The 20,619-nt window shown below is 42.7% G+C and overlaps 1 protein-coding gene across 1 annotated transcript in view; it reads left to right on the top strand.

The window, feature by feature from the left end:
- The window catches only part of LOC122565425 (semaphorin-4E-like), a 117,486-nt gene that overhangs the window by 78,526 nt on the left and 18,341 nt on the right, over positions 1-20,619 (top strand). Inside the window, exons 7-11 of the mRNA XM_087975981.1 lie at positions 1,401-1,511; positions 8,543-8,691; positions 10,378-10,553; positions 17,550-17,706; positions 18,859-19,081. Coding sequence (XP_087832107.1) covers positions 1,401-1,511; positions 8,543-8,691; positions 10,378-10,553; positions 17,550-17,706; positions 18,859-19,081 — 816 coding nt within the window. The remainder of the gene's footprint in view (positions 1-1,400; positions 1,512-8,542; positions 8,692-10,377; positions 10,554-17,549; positions 17,707-18,858; positions 19,082-20,619) is intronic.

Below are 20,619 nucleotides of genomic sequence, written 5' to 3'. Positions count from 1 at the left end.
GGATCTGATCAAGAATTAACTATTGTTCCTGTTTACTAGATTCCCTACTATAATGGGATTGGTTCAGTTGGCAAGACGGCTGCTTTATGATGTAAAGTGTGCTAATATCGCAGGTTCGTTTCCCATCCAAGTGAGGTTATCTTGAAGGTTCTGCGCTTCAATGTCTCCCCTCACCTGAAGCGCGTTGTCCTTTGGGTTAAACCACCACTAGTTGTCTCTAATGAGAGAGCAACCCTGTGGTCCTCTGGAACTATAGCAACTTTACGTTATTTGTCCACCACATCTGAAACAACATTGTGTTGCTCCACCTAGTAGTGGCATTATCCCCAAATGCAGAACCAACATGAGAAGCACCACTAATAATGGACGAAAACTTTATTGGAATTTAGGCTCCAAAACGGACAACATTTCTTTGCCCAGAAAATTGCTGACTCTGGAATTCTGAAGTGAAACTTGAGGATAGTAGAAATGCTGTGCAGTTCGAGGTTGAGCAGTATTTTGTTCAATACATTAGGTCCAGAAGCAATAGAACAAAATGGAGCAGATAAGTGAGAGAGTTCTGCCTGGTGTGGTATTGCGCCAAGAAAACAATGTTTTTTTTGAGATCAGCCCTGATGTTGGCTTGTCGTCAGCTAATATGATTGCAACATATAAAAGGCATCTGGATGGGTATATGAATAGGAAGGGTTTGGAGGGATATGGGCTAGGTGCTGGCAGGTGTGACTAGGTTGGGTTGGGATACCTGGTTGGCATGGATAAGTTGGACTGAAGGGTCTGTTTCCGTGCTGTACATCTCTATGACTCAATGAATAAGAGTGGGAAGGTGTAATTACGTCAACATCCACCAGTTGTGTTGTGGAGCTGTTCCACTCCTCTCTCTCTCTCTCTCTCTATATCTCACACACGCATATATACATACACACACACGCGCGCGTGCGAGCGGGCTCTCGTGCTCTCTGTCTCCCCAGCAGTCATGTAGACACCTTCTGTGCACCTACAGAGGACAGACAAGGCCTCTGGTTAAAGTCAAATCTGAATGACAGCATGTCGGATAGTACAGCATTCCCTGCACTGCAGTGGAGTCTCTGCTGTGCAGTTGGAACACATGCACTTTTGACCCCTCTGAGAGTCCTACTACAGAGTCATACCTGACACCTATTTCAACGTCAATCGCATGCTTCAAGAGAGATGAATAGAAAGAATGTGTGTCATTTAGATTGAAAGCTGGATAAAGCATGTAATGAGATTCAAACATTCAATTAGCCAGCTGGAAACAGTAGAATGATTAGAAATTGGAAATGTAACTCCCATTCTAATAAATTTGAATTTATTGACATTGCAAGGTGTGACAGCTGTAGTTTCTATTGATATTTAGATTAACATAATTTCATGTATTTTAGATGGAGAATTCTACTCTGCAACAGCCAATAACTTCCTTGGAACTGAGTATATTCTATTGCGTAGCCTGCAAAACAACCTGAGGTCTGAAAACTGGATTTCCTGGCTAAATGGTGAGCACAATTCTTGTGTGTGATGCTGAAAGTCCCCAGTGGGTTCTTTTCACCATTCTGAATTTTTTTTCATTTTTTGGGCAGGAAGCACAGTGGAGAAGGTGTAAACTTTTGGTTTGTTATGTCAACTACAACATTGAAAGGAAAAAGCTAGAGGAATTTTGTTCACTGATTATTTGTTTTTATTTTGCTGCAGATAGGCTACTGAAGACAGTTAACCACTTTTTAAACAAAGTAATAAAATGAAACCAACCAATTTTTATTTGGTGCTTTTGGGAATTAAAGCACTTGTTTAAACATTCTTGGTTACTAATGATGCTGTTACAAATAGGATTATCTTGAGCTTACTCAAAAGCTGAAACCTAGGAGTTTGTGAAAATTCTCCCTGTATCATTAAAATGAGAAGTTTTGAGAAGTGTGAGAAACGAAGCTCACTGTTCAATAATTTCAGTCCGAGTCAAATTCTGAAGCAGTCTTTATTCATATGTTCTTGGAAGCCCGGGTGACCACAAAGTAGGCACACTTCTGAATAATATTATTGCACATTTATACAGTTTTCTATGAGCCTCCCTGTACCTCCCCTTTTACCTCATATGTGACAGTTGTATTGCTCTGTGCATCTGCTAATCTAATCGGCTTACCACATCTGTCTGTGGCCTGTTGTTAGTGTGCAACCCAACCCCCCCCCGCCCCTTGATAGCTGGGTCTTATTACTTTTGCTGATGCAACACTGGGTCTTATTTGGTTATCTTGTTCATACTAACTCCCTATGTGTGTGACAATTGCAACTGTCATGTCAATGCATCTGTTTCTACCAGTCAACCACCTCCCTTTTCAGTTAGTTATTTCTTGGTATACACCCTCATGATTCCGCCTTGCGATTTCTGCAGAAGCAAGATGCAGCTACTTGTAGCTGTTTATGCAAGCATATGTAGCTTAACATACAACCCCCCTCATGATTCAGCCTTGTGATTTTTGCAGAAACAACAACATTTGCAAGCGCCTCTCACAATTTCCCCTTTTTAAAAATAATTGTTGTTTTCTGCATTTCTCTCACATGTCGCCCCCAAATTTGCAAGCATCATCCCTGAGACTTCGTCCATCTTGGCCTAAAGGTCACTCATCCCTCATTGTTCAAGAGGTAGAGTTCCTCTGCCTGATTACTTTTTAGGGTCATCTGTTTTTCCAAGGCTGTCTCAATCAGCCTTTGGGTTCGTCCCCGTACACAAGGTATGATACAACAGCCAATTGCTACCAGTACTCCTGCTACCACTATCAGGGAGGTGAGGATGGAGACTACCACTCCCTTCCATTTCCCAAACCATGATTCCAGCCATCCCATGAGTGATGTGTCTACTCCTGAATTCTCAGCCAGTTCTTCCGCCAAGGTGGTCAATCCTCGCAAGGCACGAGGGATTGACCCGTCAGGTGCTGTATTATTTCGAATAAAAGTACAACAGCTCTCTCCTAACATCACGCATACACCCCCTTTTTCAGCTGAGAACACATCTAAGGCCATTCTGTTTTCCTGGGCCATTCTACTGGTTGTATCAAGCTGTTCTGCCTTTGACTGCATCCCTAGTGTAATTGATGAATCTTTGCTGATTATAGAAAATATAGTTTATCCAGTCCATATGCTTGTTGATCATTACCCACCAGAATAGAGCCTGCAATCTGGTTACGAGCCTTGTACTCATCCGGTACCCCTCTAGGATCTCCGATAGGGTATAGATAAATCCTATCATCAAAAGAGGTGTCTAATAATGATTTTTTACTCCTCCCCCTTTTTATTGCTATCTTCTCCTTTTCAAATGCCAAGGTGAATGGGATTGCCAATTGTACAATTGCGCAATCCCTCTCCAATCTGGAGGTAGGGTGGGTCTCAATATTTTGCCTCCACAGTACCACCACAGGTCTGCTCAGGGAATCTTCAGTGCTGAGTAGTTCTCCCCCTTGTCTGTTTCGGTGACATTATCAATTTCTATACGTAATTTCAGCTTCCCCAAGTCTCTGGACGGATTTGTACCTTGTCTCCGTACACACGACATGTGATTACCGACTGCGGCTGAAAACGTAGGGGAGCTTTGAAGTCTTTCTTCTCCAAGGGAGGGAACATTAGAGATAGGGAGGTAAAGTTCCTCTCATTCCATGCAGTCTTATCCTGATACAGGGCTATCATACATTTCATGCCCTTCCTGTCTCACTTCCACTCGAGCGGAAAAGGGGACGACCTGGGCCACTGGTCTACTAGAGGCACATGCATAGCAATTGCTCTTAATCAGACTTTTTACAGTATACTTTACCCATTCAACCCAGGCATTACCACCCTTAGGGTCTTCGGGAGGGGTGAAATCTTGTATCTTATTATCCAGTTGTTCTGCCCATTTCCCCTTTCCTACGCTAATTTGGAAACAACAGCCTGAGAAATCCTTCCCGTTTGTTTTCATTTCTATCCCAAATGTTTCATTTAATTGTGCCTGACAGGTGCCCCCCCCAGAATCACTTCGTGCCATGTGGTTTTCTTTATCGTTAAGTATATTGGGTTACACTTTTTATCGGGACAATCGAGAGCTGGTCGGAAGGGGGCCTGGTGTACTGTGACAAGACCAGTATACCAAGTACCATCCCCAAGGACTTAAGATGTATCTCTGAGCTGCTGTACTGTCTCTGATTATCTACATCCCCACAATTTACTAAGCTGCATGCATCGGCATCTATTACTTGCGGATTATCAGACTCTGGGACCGTTAATAACAAGTATGAAGATGATGTTTGACAAAATCCCAATACTATGAGAGCTAATATCATAACCCTAAACATCCCCAGCATTCTACAATAGTATTGAAGCACCGAGAGACTTTACATGCAATCTATAAAAAAAACCATCCAGCGCTCGCGTCGCCACGGTATAATCAGTCACTTAAAGACTTTTTAGTCTGAGTTTCAGTGGTTCTTTGATTTGGCTGTCCAGACTTCTTTCTCAACCGGGGATTCCACTGGTCCCTTAATGTAGTGAGTCCAGCCTTTCTCCGCCGTTCTTATCGCCGTTTCGGTAGTCAAAAGAGCCTGGTACGGTCCTCCCAATCCGGTCGCAATTTAGTTTCTGTCCATGACTTAATTAGGACTCAATCTCCTAGCTGGATAGGATGAACGGTGAATTCATAGTTCCCAGATACAGGATAGTGGAGTGTATAGATTCGGATCAGGGAACTCACATTACTTGCAAGGTACTCTAGGGGACGATGAAGGGGTTAGGAATCTCCTGGCATTTCCACACCCCTTGGCACCCACCCTCATCAGGAAAGGTTGAGAGAATGAACCAGACACTCTGTTTCCTGAGGCAAGGCAAAGAGGAGGACAAGCCCAGTATATACTTAAGAACAAGTCTCTAGTTTCTGGGATTGGCAGTTCCCCTTTTGTTCCCAGGTAAGGACCGGCCAAACAATATCTCATAAGGGGACAGCCCCAAATCTTTCCCTGAAGTCGTCCGTACTCGCAAAAGGGTTATAGGTAAACACTCAGTCCAAGGGACTCTGGTTTCTATTATTAATTTAGATAACTGCCTCTTGAGTGTCTGGTTCATTCTCTCAACCTTTCCTGATGAGGGTGGGTGCCAAGGGGTGTGGAACTCGCAGGAGATTCCTAACCCCTTCATCGTTCTTTGGAGTACCTTGGAAGTAAAGTGAGTTCCCTGATCCGAATCTATAAACTCCACTATCCCGTATCTGGGAACTATGTGTTCAAGTATTATCTCGGACACCCTACTTGCGGTGGCAGTGGCCAGAGGATACGCCTCCACCCATCCAGATAAATGATCAACTATTACCAATATATATCTCAGTCTTGCCACTCTGGGTAATTTGGTATAATCTACCTGGATGCTCTGGAATGGTCATAGCCCAGGTTCTCTCCCTCCTGGGACTTGTTTCCTTAGCACCTTCTTGTTTACCTTCCTGCATGTTATACATCCCTCACATATCTGTTTGGCTATCATACATATCCCTTTGCATCCATATTTCCTTAAGACTAAATCACACATTGCTTGCACTCCCCAATAACTCCCCTGATGTAGGACAGCCATAATCTCTTGCATCATTATTTTATTCAACATCTCCCTCCCATCGGGTAACATCCAGTGTCCAACCACTGTCTTTGCGGCCCCTAAATCTTTTAGTTCCTCCTCCTCCTTTGCAGTAAACAACAGGGTACCTTGAGGATCCGGAATTACAGGTATTAGGGAGTATATCGCTACTCCTTGTGGATTCCGGGCCGCTTCTTTAGCTACCTCATCGGCCAGTCTATTTCCTCTTACTTCCAGATCATTCCCCTTTTGATGTCCATTTATATGAACTATCGCTATTTCCCTCGGGAGTAACAGGGATTCTAGTACTCGTTCTATCAATTCCTCATGTGGTAGTTCTTTTCCTCGATTATTTATTAGTCCTCTTTCTTGCCAAATTTTTCCGAAGCTGTGCACCACTCCAAATGCATATTTGGAGTCTGTATACACCGTTCCTTCCTTGTCTTGTAAGGCTCTGAGAGCTCTTGCTAGGGCATAGAGTTCACAAGTTTGGGCTGTCTCCCGGCCTCGATAACGCTTCCCTCTATCCAGTCTACTACAGCATATCCATTGCGCCTTTTACCCTCAATCGTCTGGGAGGACCCATCGATAAACAACCAAGCTCCCGCCTGCAGCGGGATGTCCCTTAAGTCCATCTGCACTTTCGTCTGATATTCAATAATATCAAGGCAGTCGTGTACTGGATTACCAGGGGCCTCCCCCTCTCCCCACCACAGGAATGTGGCCGGATTTAAGCAACTATCTGTGACTAACACGAGGTAATTCTGCTGTATTAAGATTGCCTCATATTTCAAGGTCCTAAAGTCTGTGAGCCATCGTCCTGCTTTCTGATTTAATATGGTCTGTACCTGGTGTGGAGTGCTGACTATTAGGGGTCCTCCAAAGGTAAGTTTCCGACTTTCTTCTACCAATAAGGCTGTTGCTGCCACTGCGTGCACACACTCTGGATCTAGTAATTTAGACAAATAGGCAACAGGTTGTTTCATTTCCCCCCATCACTGGGTTAGGACCCCTAGAGCCACTCTCCTATCCACTGTGGCAAACAAGTGGAAGGGCTTGTCTAGGGAGGGTAATGCAAGGACAGGGGCATGGATCAGGCTCTTCTTTAGTTCTTCGACCAATTTCCTCTCTCCATCTGTCCAATTCAATAATTCAGGTACTTCCTCCAATAGTTTCAGATATAATTTCTTTGGTTTCTGTGCATATGAGTCTATCCATAATCTACAGTACCCTGTTAACCCCGAGAATTTCCACAACTCCCTTTTGGTCTTGGGCAGTGGAATTTCCACGATTCCCTTTATTCTTTCTGGGATTACTTTTAATTTTCCTTTACTGATTAGATGTCCCAAATACTGAACTTCCTTTTCTACATACTGTAATTTCTTCTTGGAGACCCTCAATCCTTGTTGTCCCAGAAAGTTTAGTAATTTGTTTGTGGCCTCTATTGCTTTGTCTCTCCTCTTGCCTGTTACCAGAAGATCATCCACATATTGTAACAGAGTAGTCCCTTCGGGACTACTGAATTCCTCCAAGACTTGTTCCAATACCTGACCAAAGAGATTCGGGGATTCAGTGAATCGATGTGGGAGTACTGTCCATTTGTACTGTTGTTTTCATCCTGTCTTTGGATCCTCCCACTCAAAGGCAAACATATTCCTTACTTCCTTCTGCCAGTAGACATGCCCAGAAGCCATCTTTTAGATCCACTAAACTGAACCATTTATGGTCATGGGGAATCTTACTCAATAGTGTATGGGGGTTAGGGAACACAGGGTGGTGGATTTGTACTATTTGGTTCAATGCCCTCAGGTCTTGTACCAGACGGTAAGTGCCGTCCGATTTCTTTACTGGAAGAATAGGGGTATTGTAAGGGGACATGCAGGGCTCCAATAATCCATCCTCAATCAACCCCTCAATTACCAGCTGCAATCCCCTGCATCCCTCTGTTGAAATTGGATACTGTCTTTCGCGTACTACGTCTCCCTTTCTCTTTAAACTGATCTCCAAAGGAGGTATTTGTAATCCTCCGCGATTCCCTTCTTGAGCCCATACCGTGGGTTCTATTTCTCTCTCCTCTTCCTCGGTCAGGATGGCCATTTGTGTCACTAATCTCCAGTCCCATACTCCAATTTCCAGTCCCAAGAGCATGATTAAATCCCTCCCCAATAAATTACTTCCCAGACGATTGAGGGTAAAAGGCACAATGGATCAATCCAAGCAAGATTTGAACTAAGTGTCTTACTGCTTGATTACTCGAGGTTAAATTATTAACAGTTTCCTGGCTTGCTTGAGAGTACATGCTAAGCTAATCAAATAATCAACTGATAGTCTCCCAAATATTCAAATTTATTCACTAGCTAGTACATGAGTGACTCAATGATGGTTCTCCTAAACCTTTATTTGCATTTCTTGTGTGTAGATGCCTTGTTTCTATTTAATCACCTCTGGTAATGCACTGCGATTGGAAACTGGGCAGACTGGGGAGATCAAATCTACATTTTACACTGTCTAATTTGTTTAACTTGGGGAACTCATGTGTAAGACCGTAAATTATATTAGTAGCAACAAATTACATGAATTTTACGAATTAAATACTTATTTTGGATTGAACCAGATACTATACTTTGTAAAAAATATTTACCAAAATAGAACTGGGTTTATATTTGCTAACACTATAACATTACTGCCACATTTGCATCTTGTGAAGTGTTGTGTTTCAGAGCACACTTGTTGTCTACTCAATATCATCAACTTGTTATGCAGTTTGCAGATTTCCTAAGCACCAAGTATTGAAAAAACTCAGATCTGGCAGCATGTGTGGAAAACATTAATGTTTCAAGTCCAAAATGCCCTCTTCTGTACTCTAAATTTCCCTTTGTGGAGCTGATCATTTTTCTTTGATAAATTGATCACTGGATTGTTGTAGTAATGTGTTTTTTTTAAAAAACAGATCCTAATTTCATTCACTTGGATGTGGTGCAAGAGAGTGAAAGTGCTGGTGGAGATGATGATAAAATCTACCTTTTCTTCAGTGAAACTGCTGTTGAGTTTGAATTTTACAATAAACTTGTGGTTTCAAGAATTGCTCGCGTATGTAAGGTAGGTGCTGACATAAGGTAGTCTATAAAATTCTACAGTGGCAGAATTTAATTGTTATGATTTAATATGCTCAGCAATATGCTAGTATTGCCATGCGCTGCATTGAACACCTGGACATTCGTGTAAATCAAGCCCCGACTGATAGGACAGAACTGACCTCAGTCCACGAAATAAGTTAAGTTGAATATTTACAGCTCAGTTTTAATTCAGTATGGATGCACAGCATTCATGCTTGTCCCCATTTGAATATCATGGCTACTAAACCAAACCAAATCAAACTCAATGTTAATTTTTTTTCTTCCCAAATGTTGCCAGACCTGCTGAGTTTCTCTAGCAGTTTCTGTGTTTGTTTAATTCTTTTTTATATCATTGCCACTAATCCCAGAATGTAGGGTAAGGGGAGAGCTCATTTAGAATTGAGACAGATCTTTGTGTTTGAGTAAATAAAACTTTATTCTGCATCTAATCTTGCTGTATAACATCTGTGAGTTGCTGAATGCTCAATTTCCCAGCATTGATATCCCTCCTTTCGAAGAATATAAGCAGCTAACAACATAAGGCAAGCTAGAAATACAGGGCAGTCCAACAAAATCAGACAACTCATCCATTGTATGCTGTGCAAAAGTGTACAGTTTTGATTTATCACTCAGGCTTCACAACCAATGTTAGAATGCACAACAGATGATTGTTTGCATATAAGAAATGACAAACTTCAATAAAGAAGGCAAACCAACAACAGCAAATATCCCTCCGATAATTAAACAAGATCCCTTTTTAAGAAAAAGCCGTAAAGCATCCTGTAGTTGTGTGTGACTGCCTGGTGGAGTAATTTAAACTTCAGAGTTGCACTGAATGCACACATTGCTCTTATTACATCTACTAGCAGTATCAGTGATCTTATAACAGGCTCACTGTGAGGAAGAAAATGGTGAATATAGGGGTGATCTTGACTCTTGAGAAGTCTATCTTCTGTTGCTAGTGATTAAGTAATACAAAAAGTTGAATTCAAGTATACCCACCCAACCAAAAGGGACTGAAGTGATTGTATACATTCCAAAAAAATGAATTGTTCCTCCCAGTAGATACAACTGGTCACTGCAGCTGTTTTCAGGATAATTGCTTAATTACATTAAACTAAATTATAAATGTGTGACTGAATTTATTTTAATCCAAACAAGAATGTGCTAAAAATGTGCAGAAGATCAATAAACTATTTTGAATTTAATTTCTTCGTTCTATTGAACTAGATTGTAAATCTGTGACCGAGTAGACTTTTTTCAAAACAAAGTGCTGAAAGCACAGAGTAAGCCAGTTAGCAACTGAAAATTTACCAATGATTAACAATGAGCTGACACATTTCATCAGAGATGGTCTCCTCATCACTAAGTGCCACAATGTTAGGTACCCACTGAACCAAATGGGACTCTTGATTAATTTTTTTTTCTAAATCACATTGGACATTCTATTCATCCCATTCTTAAGACAGGTGGAAGAGACTTTATGGAAGTTAATATCACTGATCTTTTCCTCCCATTTGGTGTACCATTTCTCCACCCCAGCACTCTTAAATGTGAATCGTTCCGCTAAGCAATACCTTGGGCCAAGATTGGACATTTGGATATGTTATCTACTGGTCAGTTATACAATGAGCTTCTGCTGATGTTTGCTTATTGTTTTTCATTTCAGGGTGATCGTGGTGGTCAGCGAATTCTCCAGAGGAAATGGACCACCTTCTTGAAAGCCAGCCTACTGTGCTCTTCCCCAGACTTGAAATGTCCATTTAACATCATTCAAGATGTTTTCATGCTGAAGACATCAAACTGGAGGAACAATATTTTCTATGCAGTTTTTATTTCTCAGTGGTAGGACTAAACAAAATTACGTACTTACAATCCAGAGGAATGATGTCGCCCAAGATTGTGTAATCTTAGTTTGTCACGAAAGTTTAAATACATCAGTGTCCTCAGTGGTTGTATTTCCTCAACAGCTGTTTTTGTCATTTTAACTTGTGTTTGATGGACTCATCAGTGGCATTCACTGGACATGATGCTAACGAAGATGTTGAATGGGCTTTTCTTTAAAATTTCAAAATTGAAGCAAAAAGGTTTAGCTGTACAGCAAATGCTTGATTGTTTTTACCTTGGACCATTTATTCAATTTCAAAAAAATTTCCTCTTTATTTACTCCTGCTATCCAAACAAAGCCTCAGTTCTACTGAGGTAATATCTGTGGGGACCCAGCTATTTGCTGATAACTTGCCCAAATGATTATTGTGTTGCATTTATATAATAAAATATTCAGAGCTGAACCTTAAGTATTTTTGGTGAAGTGCCAGTGGAGTTGAATATTTTTTGGATGACTCTTTAGCATGAGGTCTAGCCAGTGCTATCGCTGTGTCTTATCAACCTCACCTCATTAACTAATTATCCACCAGCATGCTGTCCCTTTTGTCCAGTTTCCACCGTGTCTTATTGCTTGCTATACCTGGAGGATATTGGAAAATTGACTGGCATCACTGGCAGTGATACCATCTTTAAAAGGCTGCTGTCCACTTGGACAAGAATTTAATCCAGAGTTGCCTGTATGATTCCTGGCATTTGCCCTAGAATTGGCAGACAAGGGAACTTGGGGGCCCTCCAGGACAGGGTGGTGCACACGTGAGACGCCCTCTTCCCTCACAACAAGTAGAAGAGTCCATGACACTAGATCATGGACACTAGATCTGGGCGGCACGGTGGCACAGTGGTTAGCACTGCTGCCTCACAGCGCCAGAGACCCGGGTTCAATTCCCGCCTCAGGCGACTGACTGTGTGGAGTTTGCACGTTCTCCCCGTGTCTGCGTGGGTTTCCTCCGGGTGCTCCGGTTTCCTCCCACAGTCCAAAGATGTGCAGGGTCAGGTGAATTGGCCATGCTAAATTGCCCCATAGTGTTAGGTAAGGGGTAAATGTAGGGGTATGGGTGGGTTTCGCTTCGGCGGGTCGGTGTGAACTTGTTGGGCCGAAGGGCCTGTTTCCACACTGTAATCTAATCTAATCTAATCTAATCTAATCTAATCTAATCTAATCATGCCAGCCTGGTCCAAGATGTCCTCCTGGGTCAGTGCAGTCTCAGCTGTCTGGAGGATTACATAGAAATGTGGGAAGAAAGTTAAGTCTTCTTCATTCCACAAGTGTGAGTGCCATTATCTTCTCTCTGATATCTCACATTCATTCTGTGTAAGCTTCTGTAGCCACCTCTTATCAAGACTTACACTCTACCATTCTTATTGTTGCCTGCATTCACTCACTCTCATCAGCTTAACTCCTGACACAACTAACCTTGTATGTCCTCTGCACTCCCTAATCACTAGCGCAGGACAACAAACCACCTGCAATGAGCGTAACAACTGTGCCACCTAATTTCTTCTCCCATTATATCTGCCTGTCTGTCGTTCAGGAAGAAAAGAACCCACAGTAGAAAGAGTCTAGACGAATGATGGGTAGCCCAACATTTGGCTCCTCCACTCTAATGTGTAGAGAAACCTTTCTGTGACCACCCCGAGTGGCTGGCTGATTGTGTGCAAGCCGCTAGACAGGAGCTGCCCTTGATTTACTGTGTAGGGACCCCCAGAGCGAAAACTATTTCCTTTGAATTGGCTGAGGATGGCTGTCAACTATGAAAACCTTCCTGGCTTTGTGTCTGTGCTAAAATGGCAAGACAATGCATCAGTACTGTGAGCCTGGTATCTCTGGCTGAGGGGGCACAGTGTACAAAGACAATGCACTGCAAGACAGGGTTGCTGTGAACATTGAGATTAATTGAACATTGTGTGAAAGGAGAAAGTGAAGACTGCAGATGTACGAGATAAGTGTCAAAAGGTGTGGTGCTGGAAAAGCACAGCAGGTCATTCAGCAACCGAGGAGCAGGAAAGTTGACGTTTTGGGCATAAGCGCTTTGTCAGGAATGTGTGAGGGAGCTGAGAGATAAATAGGAGGGGGAAGGTAGCTAGCAAGGTGATTGTTAGGTGCAGGTGGGGAGGGCTGATTATAGGTCTGAGTGGAGGATGGAGCAGATAGGTGGGAAGGAAGATGGACAGGTGGGACAGTTCAAGAGGGTGGTGCCAAGTTGGCGGGTTGGATCTGGGATGAGATGGAGAGGAGGGGGGAGATAAGGAAACTGGTGAAATCAACATTGATGCTGCGTAGTTGGAGGGTCCCAAGGTGGAAGATGAGGCATTCTTCCTCCAGGAGTCAGGTGGTTGGGATTTGGTGGTGGAGGAGGCCCAGGACTTGCATGTCCTTGGCAGAGTGGGAGGGGGAGCTGAAGTGGTTGGCCACAGGGCGGTGGGATTATTTGGTGTGTGTGTCCCAGAGATGTTCTCTGAAACATTCTGCGAGTTGGCATCCTGTCTCCCCAATATAGAGGAGACCACATAGAGAGCAACAGACACATTAGATGAGGTGGTTGGATGTTCAGGAAAATGTCTGCTGGATATGGAAGGATCTTTTAGGGCCTTGGATAGAGGTGAGGGGGGGGAGGTGTGGATGTAGGTTTTACACCTTTTGTGGTGGCAACATGAAACTATTGTTTGTCTTAGCTTGCTTTGCCAGGAGTGGAGGATGGGTTGGTATGGGACGTGGACCTAACGAGGGAGTCAGGGAGGGAATGGTCTTTGCGGAATGCTCATAGGGGTGGGGAGGGAAATATATCTCTGGTGTTGGGGTCTGACTGTAGGTGGTGGAAATGGCAGTGGATGATGTGTTGTATCCGGAGGTTGGTAAGGTGGAAGGTGAGGACCGGGGGGGAGAGGGGGGGGTTCTATCCTTGTTGTGGTTGTAGGGGTGGAGTTCAAGAGTGGAGATGTGGGAAGTGGAGGAGATGTGCTAGAGGGCATTGTTGACCGTGTGGGAGAGGAAATAGTTAGTGAATAGACTGGAGATATAGCCTGGTCCAGTCCATGAGTTGGGTGCAAATCCCTGAGCACAGGGTTACTTTGCAGCATGAACGTTGCTCACGTGACCTGAACTACAGCAATGAAGTGCAGAAATATTCTGTAAGTGAATCTGAGATGTGTCAAGAGGGTTCTTAGAGGCTGGCACATGTTGGATGCAAATATGTGTGAATGTAAGGTGCATGTGGCCATTACCATGCAGCTTGCCCTGAAATTTTGGTGCCTGGTATCCTACAGGTGAGGTCCTTTTGAGCAAGTGACAAGATATCTGCTCTGACTTCCATGCCGAATTCTCAATATCTGGCTAATAGGAAGCTGAATATTCCTCTTAAACGAGGAATCAAGCGGGCGAAAAGGGGTCATGAAATAGCTTTAGTGAGCAGAATTAAGGAGAATCCCAAAGCATTTTATTCTTATATAAGAAGCAAGCGGGTAACCAGAGAAAGGATTCGTCCACTAAAGAATAATGAAAGAAGGCTGTGTGTTGAACCTGAGCAAATGGGTGAGATTCTGAATGATTACTTTGCATTAGTGTTCATTGAGGAGAGGAACACGATGAATGTTGAGATTAGAGATAGAAGTTTGATTAGTCTGGATCACATTGACTTAAGTAGGAAAGATGTGTTGGGTAGGCTAGAGGTTGTTAAGGTGGACAAATCCCCTGGATCAGATGGGATCTATCCCAGGTTGCTGAGGGAGGCAAGAGAGGAAATATCTGGGGCCCTGACAGATATCTTTGTGGCATCCTTAAATACAGGTGAGTTGCCGAAAGACTGGAGGTTTGCTCCTGTTGTCCCCCTGTACAAGAAGGGTAGTAGGGATTTTCTAGGCAATTACAGACCAGTGAGCCTGACGTCAGTGGTGGGAAAGTTTCTGGAGAAGGTACTGAGGGATAGGATCTATTTATATTTAGAAAAGAATGGGCTTATCAGTGATAGGAAACATGGTTTTGTGCGGGGGAGATCGTGCCTTACCAATTTAATAGAGTTGGTGGGCAGGACGGTGGCACAGTGGTTAGCACTGCTGCCTCACAGCGCCTGAGACCCGGGTTCAATTCCCGCCTCAGGCGACTAACTGTGTGGAGTCTGCACATTCTCCCCATGTCTGCGTGGGTTTCCTCCGGGTGCTCCGGTTTCCTCCCACAGTCCAAAGATGTGCAGGTCAGGTGAATTGGCCATGCTAAAATCCCCATAGTGTTAAGTAAGGGGTAAATGTAAGGGTATGGGTGGGTTGCGCTTCGGCGGGTTGGTGTGGACTTGTTGGGCCGAAGGGCTGTTTCCACACTGTAATGTAATGTAATCTAATCTAATCTAATCTAGTTCTTCAAGGAAGTGACCAAGTTGATGAAGATGAAGGAAGGGCTGTTGATGTCATATACATGGATTTTAGTAAGGCATTTGATAAGATTCCCAATGGTAGACTAATGGACTAGTTTAAAATGGCACCATGGCTGGCACAGACATGGTGAGCTGAGGGATCTGTTCCTGTACTCGAGAATTGGTTGATAGACAGGACAGAGAGAAGGAAACATAGAACAGCACAGTACAGGAACAGATCCCTCAGCTCACCATGCCTGTGCCAGCCATGATGCCATTCTAAACTAGTCCCATCTGCCTACACATGGTCTGTATCCCTCTATTCCCTGTCTGTGCATGTGTCTGTCTAAATGCCTCTTAAACTTTGCTAATGTTTCTCCTTCTACCACCTAGCCTGGCAACAGGTTCCAGGCACCGACCACTCTCTGTGGGGAAAAAAAACACCTCCCTCAAACTTTTCTCCTCTCACCTTTAAACATACACCCTCTACTATTTGTCATTTCCAGCCTGGGATAAAGACTCTGACTATCCACCCTATCCATGCCACTCATAATTTTATATATTTCTTTCAGGTCACTCCTCAGCCTTTGATGCTCCAGTGAAAACAATCCACGTTTATCCAACTTCTCCTTATAGCCAATACACACTAATCAGGGCAACATCCTGCTAGACCTCTTTTGCAACCTCTTCAGGGCCTCCACATCCTTCCTGTAGAATGGTGACCAGGACTGCATACAGTACTCCAAGTGTGGCCCAACTAAGATCTTGTATACAGTGTATATAAACGTCTTATAAATGGGTCTTACTTGAAGTGGCAGTAGCTAGTGGGTTATGGGAATGATCAGTGCATGGACCCCAGCTATTTACAATACGTAAATGACCTGCAGGAAAGAACCAAATTCAAAATTTCCAATTTTGCTGATTTGACAAAAATGGATGGGATTGTGAGGAGGGAAGAGGCTTTAAGGTGGTTAGATAAGATGAGTGAGTGGGCAAACCTAATGCAGTACAACATGGCTAAATGCAAAGTTATATACTTTGGTGTGAAAAACAGAAAGGCAGAGCATTATTTAAATGGTGATATATTAATAAGTATGGAGGTACAAAGGGATCCTTGTACACCAGTCAGTTAAAGCAGACAGGCAGGTACAGGGAGCAGTTAGGGAGGCAAGTGCTGTGTTGGGCTTCATTGTAAAAGAATTGTGGGCGGCACGGTGGCACAGTGGTTAGCACTGCTGCCTCACAGCGCCAGAGACCCGGGTTCAGTTCCCGCCTCAGGCGACTGACTGTGTGGAGTTTGCACGTTCTCCCCGTGTCTGCGTGGGTTTCCTCTGGATGCTCCGGTTTCCTCCCACAGTCCAAAGATGTGCAGGTCAGGTGAATTGGCCATGCTAAATTGCCCGTAGTGTTAGCTAAGGGGTAAATGTAGGGGTATGGGTGGGTTGCGCTTCGGCGGGGCGGTGTGGACTTGTTGGGCCGAAGGGCCTGTTTCCATACTGTAAGTAATCTAATCTAATTTGAGTTCAGATATCTCACTGTAGTTTTACAGGCCTTGATGATACCACTCCTAGAGTATTGAGTGCAGCTGTGATCTCCCAACCTAAGTGTTGATATATTTCTTATAAGAGGCAGTGTAGTGAAGGTTCACTAGGCTGATAGAGGGATGGCAGGATGAGCTTTGAGGAGAGATTGGTTCGACTGGCCTTGTATTCACGAGAACTTAGAAGGATGAAAGGGGATCTGATTGAAATGTTTAAAATTCTAACATAGCTGGTCAGACTAGATTCAGGGAGGATGTTTCCCCTGGATAGAGAGTCCAGAACCATGGGACACATCTCAAGTTGTTAGATCATTTAGGACTGAGATGAGGACACATTTCTTCATCTCAAATGAACCAATGCGATTCTCTACCACAATGGCTGAGGAGAGCAAGTCACTGAATATATTCAAGAAAGAAATGTGTAGGGGTAAGGGGAGAAAGCAAGATTATGTCATTGAGCTAGAGGGTCAGCCGTGATCCTATTGATTGGCCAAGCAGATTCAAGGAACTGAGAATCCAAAGATGTGCAGGTTAGGTGGGTTGTCCTTGCTAAATTGCCCGTAGTTTTCAGGGATGTGTAGGTTATGTGCATTAATTAGGGGAAATGTCGAATAATAGGGTAAGGAAATAAGTCTGGGTGGGATACTCTTCGGAGGGTTGGTAGACTTGTTGGTCCAAATGGCCTGTTTCCACACTAGGGATTCAATGGTTCTATTTAGAGTCATAGTCATACAGCACGGAAGCAGATGATGCCCACACCGAGTTACTGAGAAGAATTTAGAGAAGAAAATAAGTTTGATTTAATAATTGAAAACAGTCTATCAGTAACTGTGACCTTTTGTTTTTTGTGTCTCCAAACTGTGATATCATTGTTTTCTGTGGGTCGTCTCGTGACCAATGAGCACGATGCTGGATATGCAAGGATGTCCACAAAACTGGCAGCCACTTGTTTGGCCACAACAGGAGGAAAGGAAACGTTTATAATCCAGGGGAATATATATATGTCTGTATCAGCATTTGTTAATTTTGTCCTATTAAAAAAGCAATAATTCAAAATTCTTATTTGCATAGGGGAAAACAGGACATTTCTGCAATTTGTGCCTTCAGTATGGAAAAAATTCAGGAAGTGTTCAATGAAGGGAAATACAAGTCACATGTAATGGTAGAACAATCTGAAATGAAATGGGTGATGTACAGAGGAACAGTCCCCAGTCCTCGTCCTGGAGCTGTAAGTATTAAATCTTTTGTTTTTAAAAGCCAGCAAATTTTCAAAGTAACCTAGAACTGCAGTACATCTCTGTGCTTTCCATGCAGCTTTTTAAAAAATTCTGTCAGTAATGGTTTCATTTCACTACAAGGCTATTCAGATGATAAAATTGACTCTGGCTTTGAATCATCATGACATGTAGTTTCTTCCCCTGTTTCTTTTCTTCTTCTCTAAAAGGTACTGATTCATGCTGGGTCTATAGTTTCATTAGTCATGGAACTGCCCTCAGCTCCACCATAAGCTTTGCTAACTGCAAGTCCTAAGTCGGTGTTATTCTATGAAGATAAATCCAAATTCTGGCACATTCTGTTAGGATTTTGTTTAGGGGCACTAAATAGATATCAGGAACTGCAATTATGATGGTTTTTATTCCGCTCTATGTGCAGTAGCTTATTTTTATTTCCCCAGCCATTCATTCAGCTGAAATTAGCTACTCGTGTATAGATCAGGGAAGTTTTAAAAAATTTTTGACAGTGAGGAGTCTTTTAGGATATCCTTTAATAAAGGCACCTTTTGATTCTCATACTCATCACATCCAGTTTCAATAAAGTGTACCTCAGTGATTTTCCAGTTGAGTGATTTGAACTTTGTGGTTTATGCAACTTGGCTAGGCTCCAAACAATTAATAATTTCATGAAAGCATTTTCATCATTTTAGCAGAGTTTCCCCCCCCCTCAAAAAAAATTCTACAAACCATGAAAGTTGCAGGTCTGGTCATGAAATGAGCAAAGGGCTGTTCTATATGCCTAGCGGCCATCGTGATAACTCCTGAATACTGGCCAGTAACTCCTCATATTTGGCTGAAATATGTGACTGTTTGGTGAGATCAAGATTTGTGCCCAGTTATGTTGGTTTCACAGCCAAATAGCCAGCCAAATGTCACCATCTAGGCTCCTGCAGTGGAATCTGTTGACACCTGTGAAACTAACCTCTGGCTTGCATACTAACATTTGGGAGAGGAAGCAAGAAAATTATATATTGACAAAAAGAAATATATCTGACAATAGTGGATTTTTCTTTGTTTAATGAATAAAGTTCATACATGTTATCTCCAGGAAGTTCAGTATGCATTAAATTTGAAAGCCCAGCTAATACAGTTTTCTTTTCTCAAAGTGTATCAACAATAATATTCGTTCAAATGGATTCAAGAGTTCTCTAGATCTGCCAGACACGACACTCCAGTTTGTAAGGGAACATCCTTTGATGGATGATGTCGTTACCCCTATCAACAATGAACCAAAGTTAATTAAAGAGGCAACAAAGTACACCCAAATTGTTGTGGATAGAGTTGTTGCTGCCAATCAAAAAGAATATGATATAATTTTTCTGGGAACGGGTAAAATATTTTTATGCACATACTACACTGTTGAGAACCTCTGTTTCATACAATGTATATTTGTATTACATTTTTACTGTTCTTTGACAGGACTAAGAGAAAAGGGCCATTATATATGGACAATTGGCTCTTGAGAAAGTGAGGCTTACAGGCTCAGAAACTAAATTATAAAGAAAATGTGCAGAATAACTAGAGAAACATTGCATTATATCCGACATACAACCAATTACAATGGTTAGCTAACATTGAACTGCAGGGGAGTGATTTATGTGAGTAAATCAAGCTGTGGTATTTGGGGAGATTGAATATCTTGAAGATAAAGTAACATTAAGGAAGTAACTCGCCTCCCAGCTGGCTGTGCTTGCGTCCACTAAGATACGAGACATAAATGCTAGAGAATTAAATATTTTTGCATTCTTAAAACTCTATTTTAAGCATTAAGCATGCCTAAGACAAGCATAGAATGACTAAGATATAGATTGAAACTCACTTTGCATTGTCTAATTGGGGTACCCTTTCTTCAAGTCTCAATGAAACCAGTTTATTTCCATATCATCAGTGGATAGGATACACCATGCAGGCTTCTTGATGAAGGGCTTTTGCCCAAAACATTAATTTTCCTACTCCTCGGATGCTGCCTGACCTGTTGTGCTTTTCCAGCACCACTCTAATCTTGACTCTAATCTCCAGCATCTGCCGTACCCACTTCGACCTTGCAGGCTGCTCTGTCCTCAACAGAGTTCAGTTTCTTGTGGGTTGTTGTTACTACTCCTCCAGGCAGGAAGAAAATATTCCATTAAACTCCTTACTTGTGGCTGGTAGACAAGCTTTGGAGAGTCAAGAGCTGAGATAACTGTGTTAGTTCCTAGCTGACCTGCTGTGTAGCTGCAGTGTTACTAAGGCTGGTCCAGTTTAGTTTCAGGTCAGTTATAACTCATAGGTTTGAATAGTGGGACATTCAGCAATAATCATGCCATTGAATATCAAGGGATTGTTTGGATTTATATTGGAAATGGCCTGGCATCTGTTTGACATAAATATTACATGTCACTTTCCTCCCAAGCCTGGATTTTTCCAGGTCTTCCAGCATAGTGGCACAGACTGCTTCAGTATCTGAGGAGTTGAGAATGGTATGAAACATTGTGTATTTCTTAGCAACCCCCTGTAACCTCATGATGGAGGGAAGGACATTGATGAAATAGCTGAAAATGCTTGGGCCTAGGATACTACCCTGAAGAACTCTGGAGGACCTTGTGGTGCAGTAGAAGTTCATAATATATTGATAGTTGATTCAGAAATATCTGCCCTCAGCAACTCTTGCAGCAATATCTGAGAGATGAGATGACTAATCACCTCAAAACACAGCCATATTCCTTTGTGCTGGGTATGACTCCAATCAATGGAGAGTATTAACTAAAATCCAATGGACTTCAAATTTGCCAAGTCTCCTGGATGCCATACTCAGTCAAATGCTGCCTCGATGACAAGGGCAGTCACTGTTGCCTCCCCTCCTGAGTTCAGCTGTTTTGTCCATGTCT

Source organism: Chiloscyllium plagiosum, unplaced genomic scaffold (genome assembly GCF_037043375.1).
Source record: "Chiloscyllium plagiosum isolate Xiang-an unplaced genomic scaffold, Cpla_swu_hap1 HiC_scaffold_28, whole genome shotgun sequence".
Taxonomy (NCBI): Eukaryota; Metazoa; Chordata; class Chondrichthyes; order Orectolobiformes; family Hemiscylliidae; genus Chiloscyllium; species Chiloscyllium plagiosum.
This window is presented reverse-complemented; position numbering and strand designations above follow the sequence as displayed.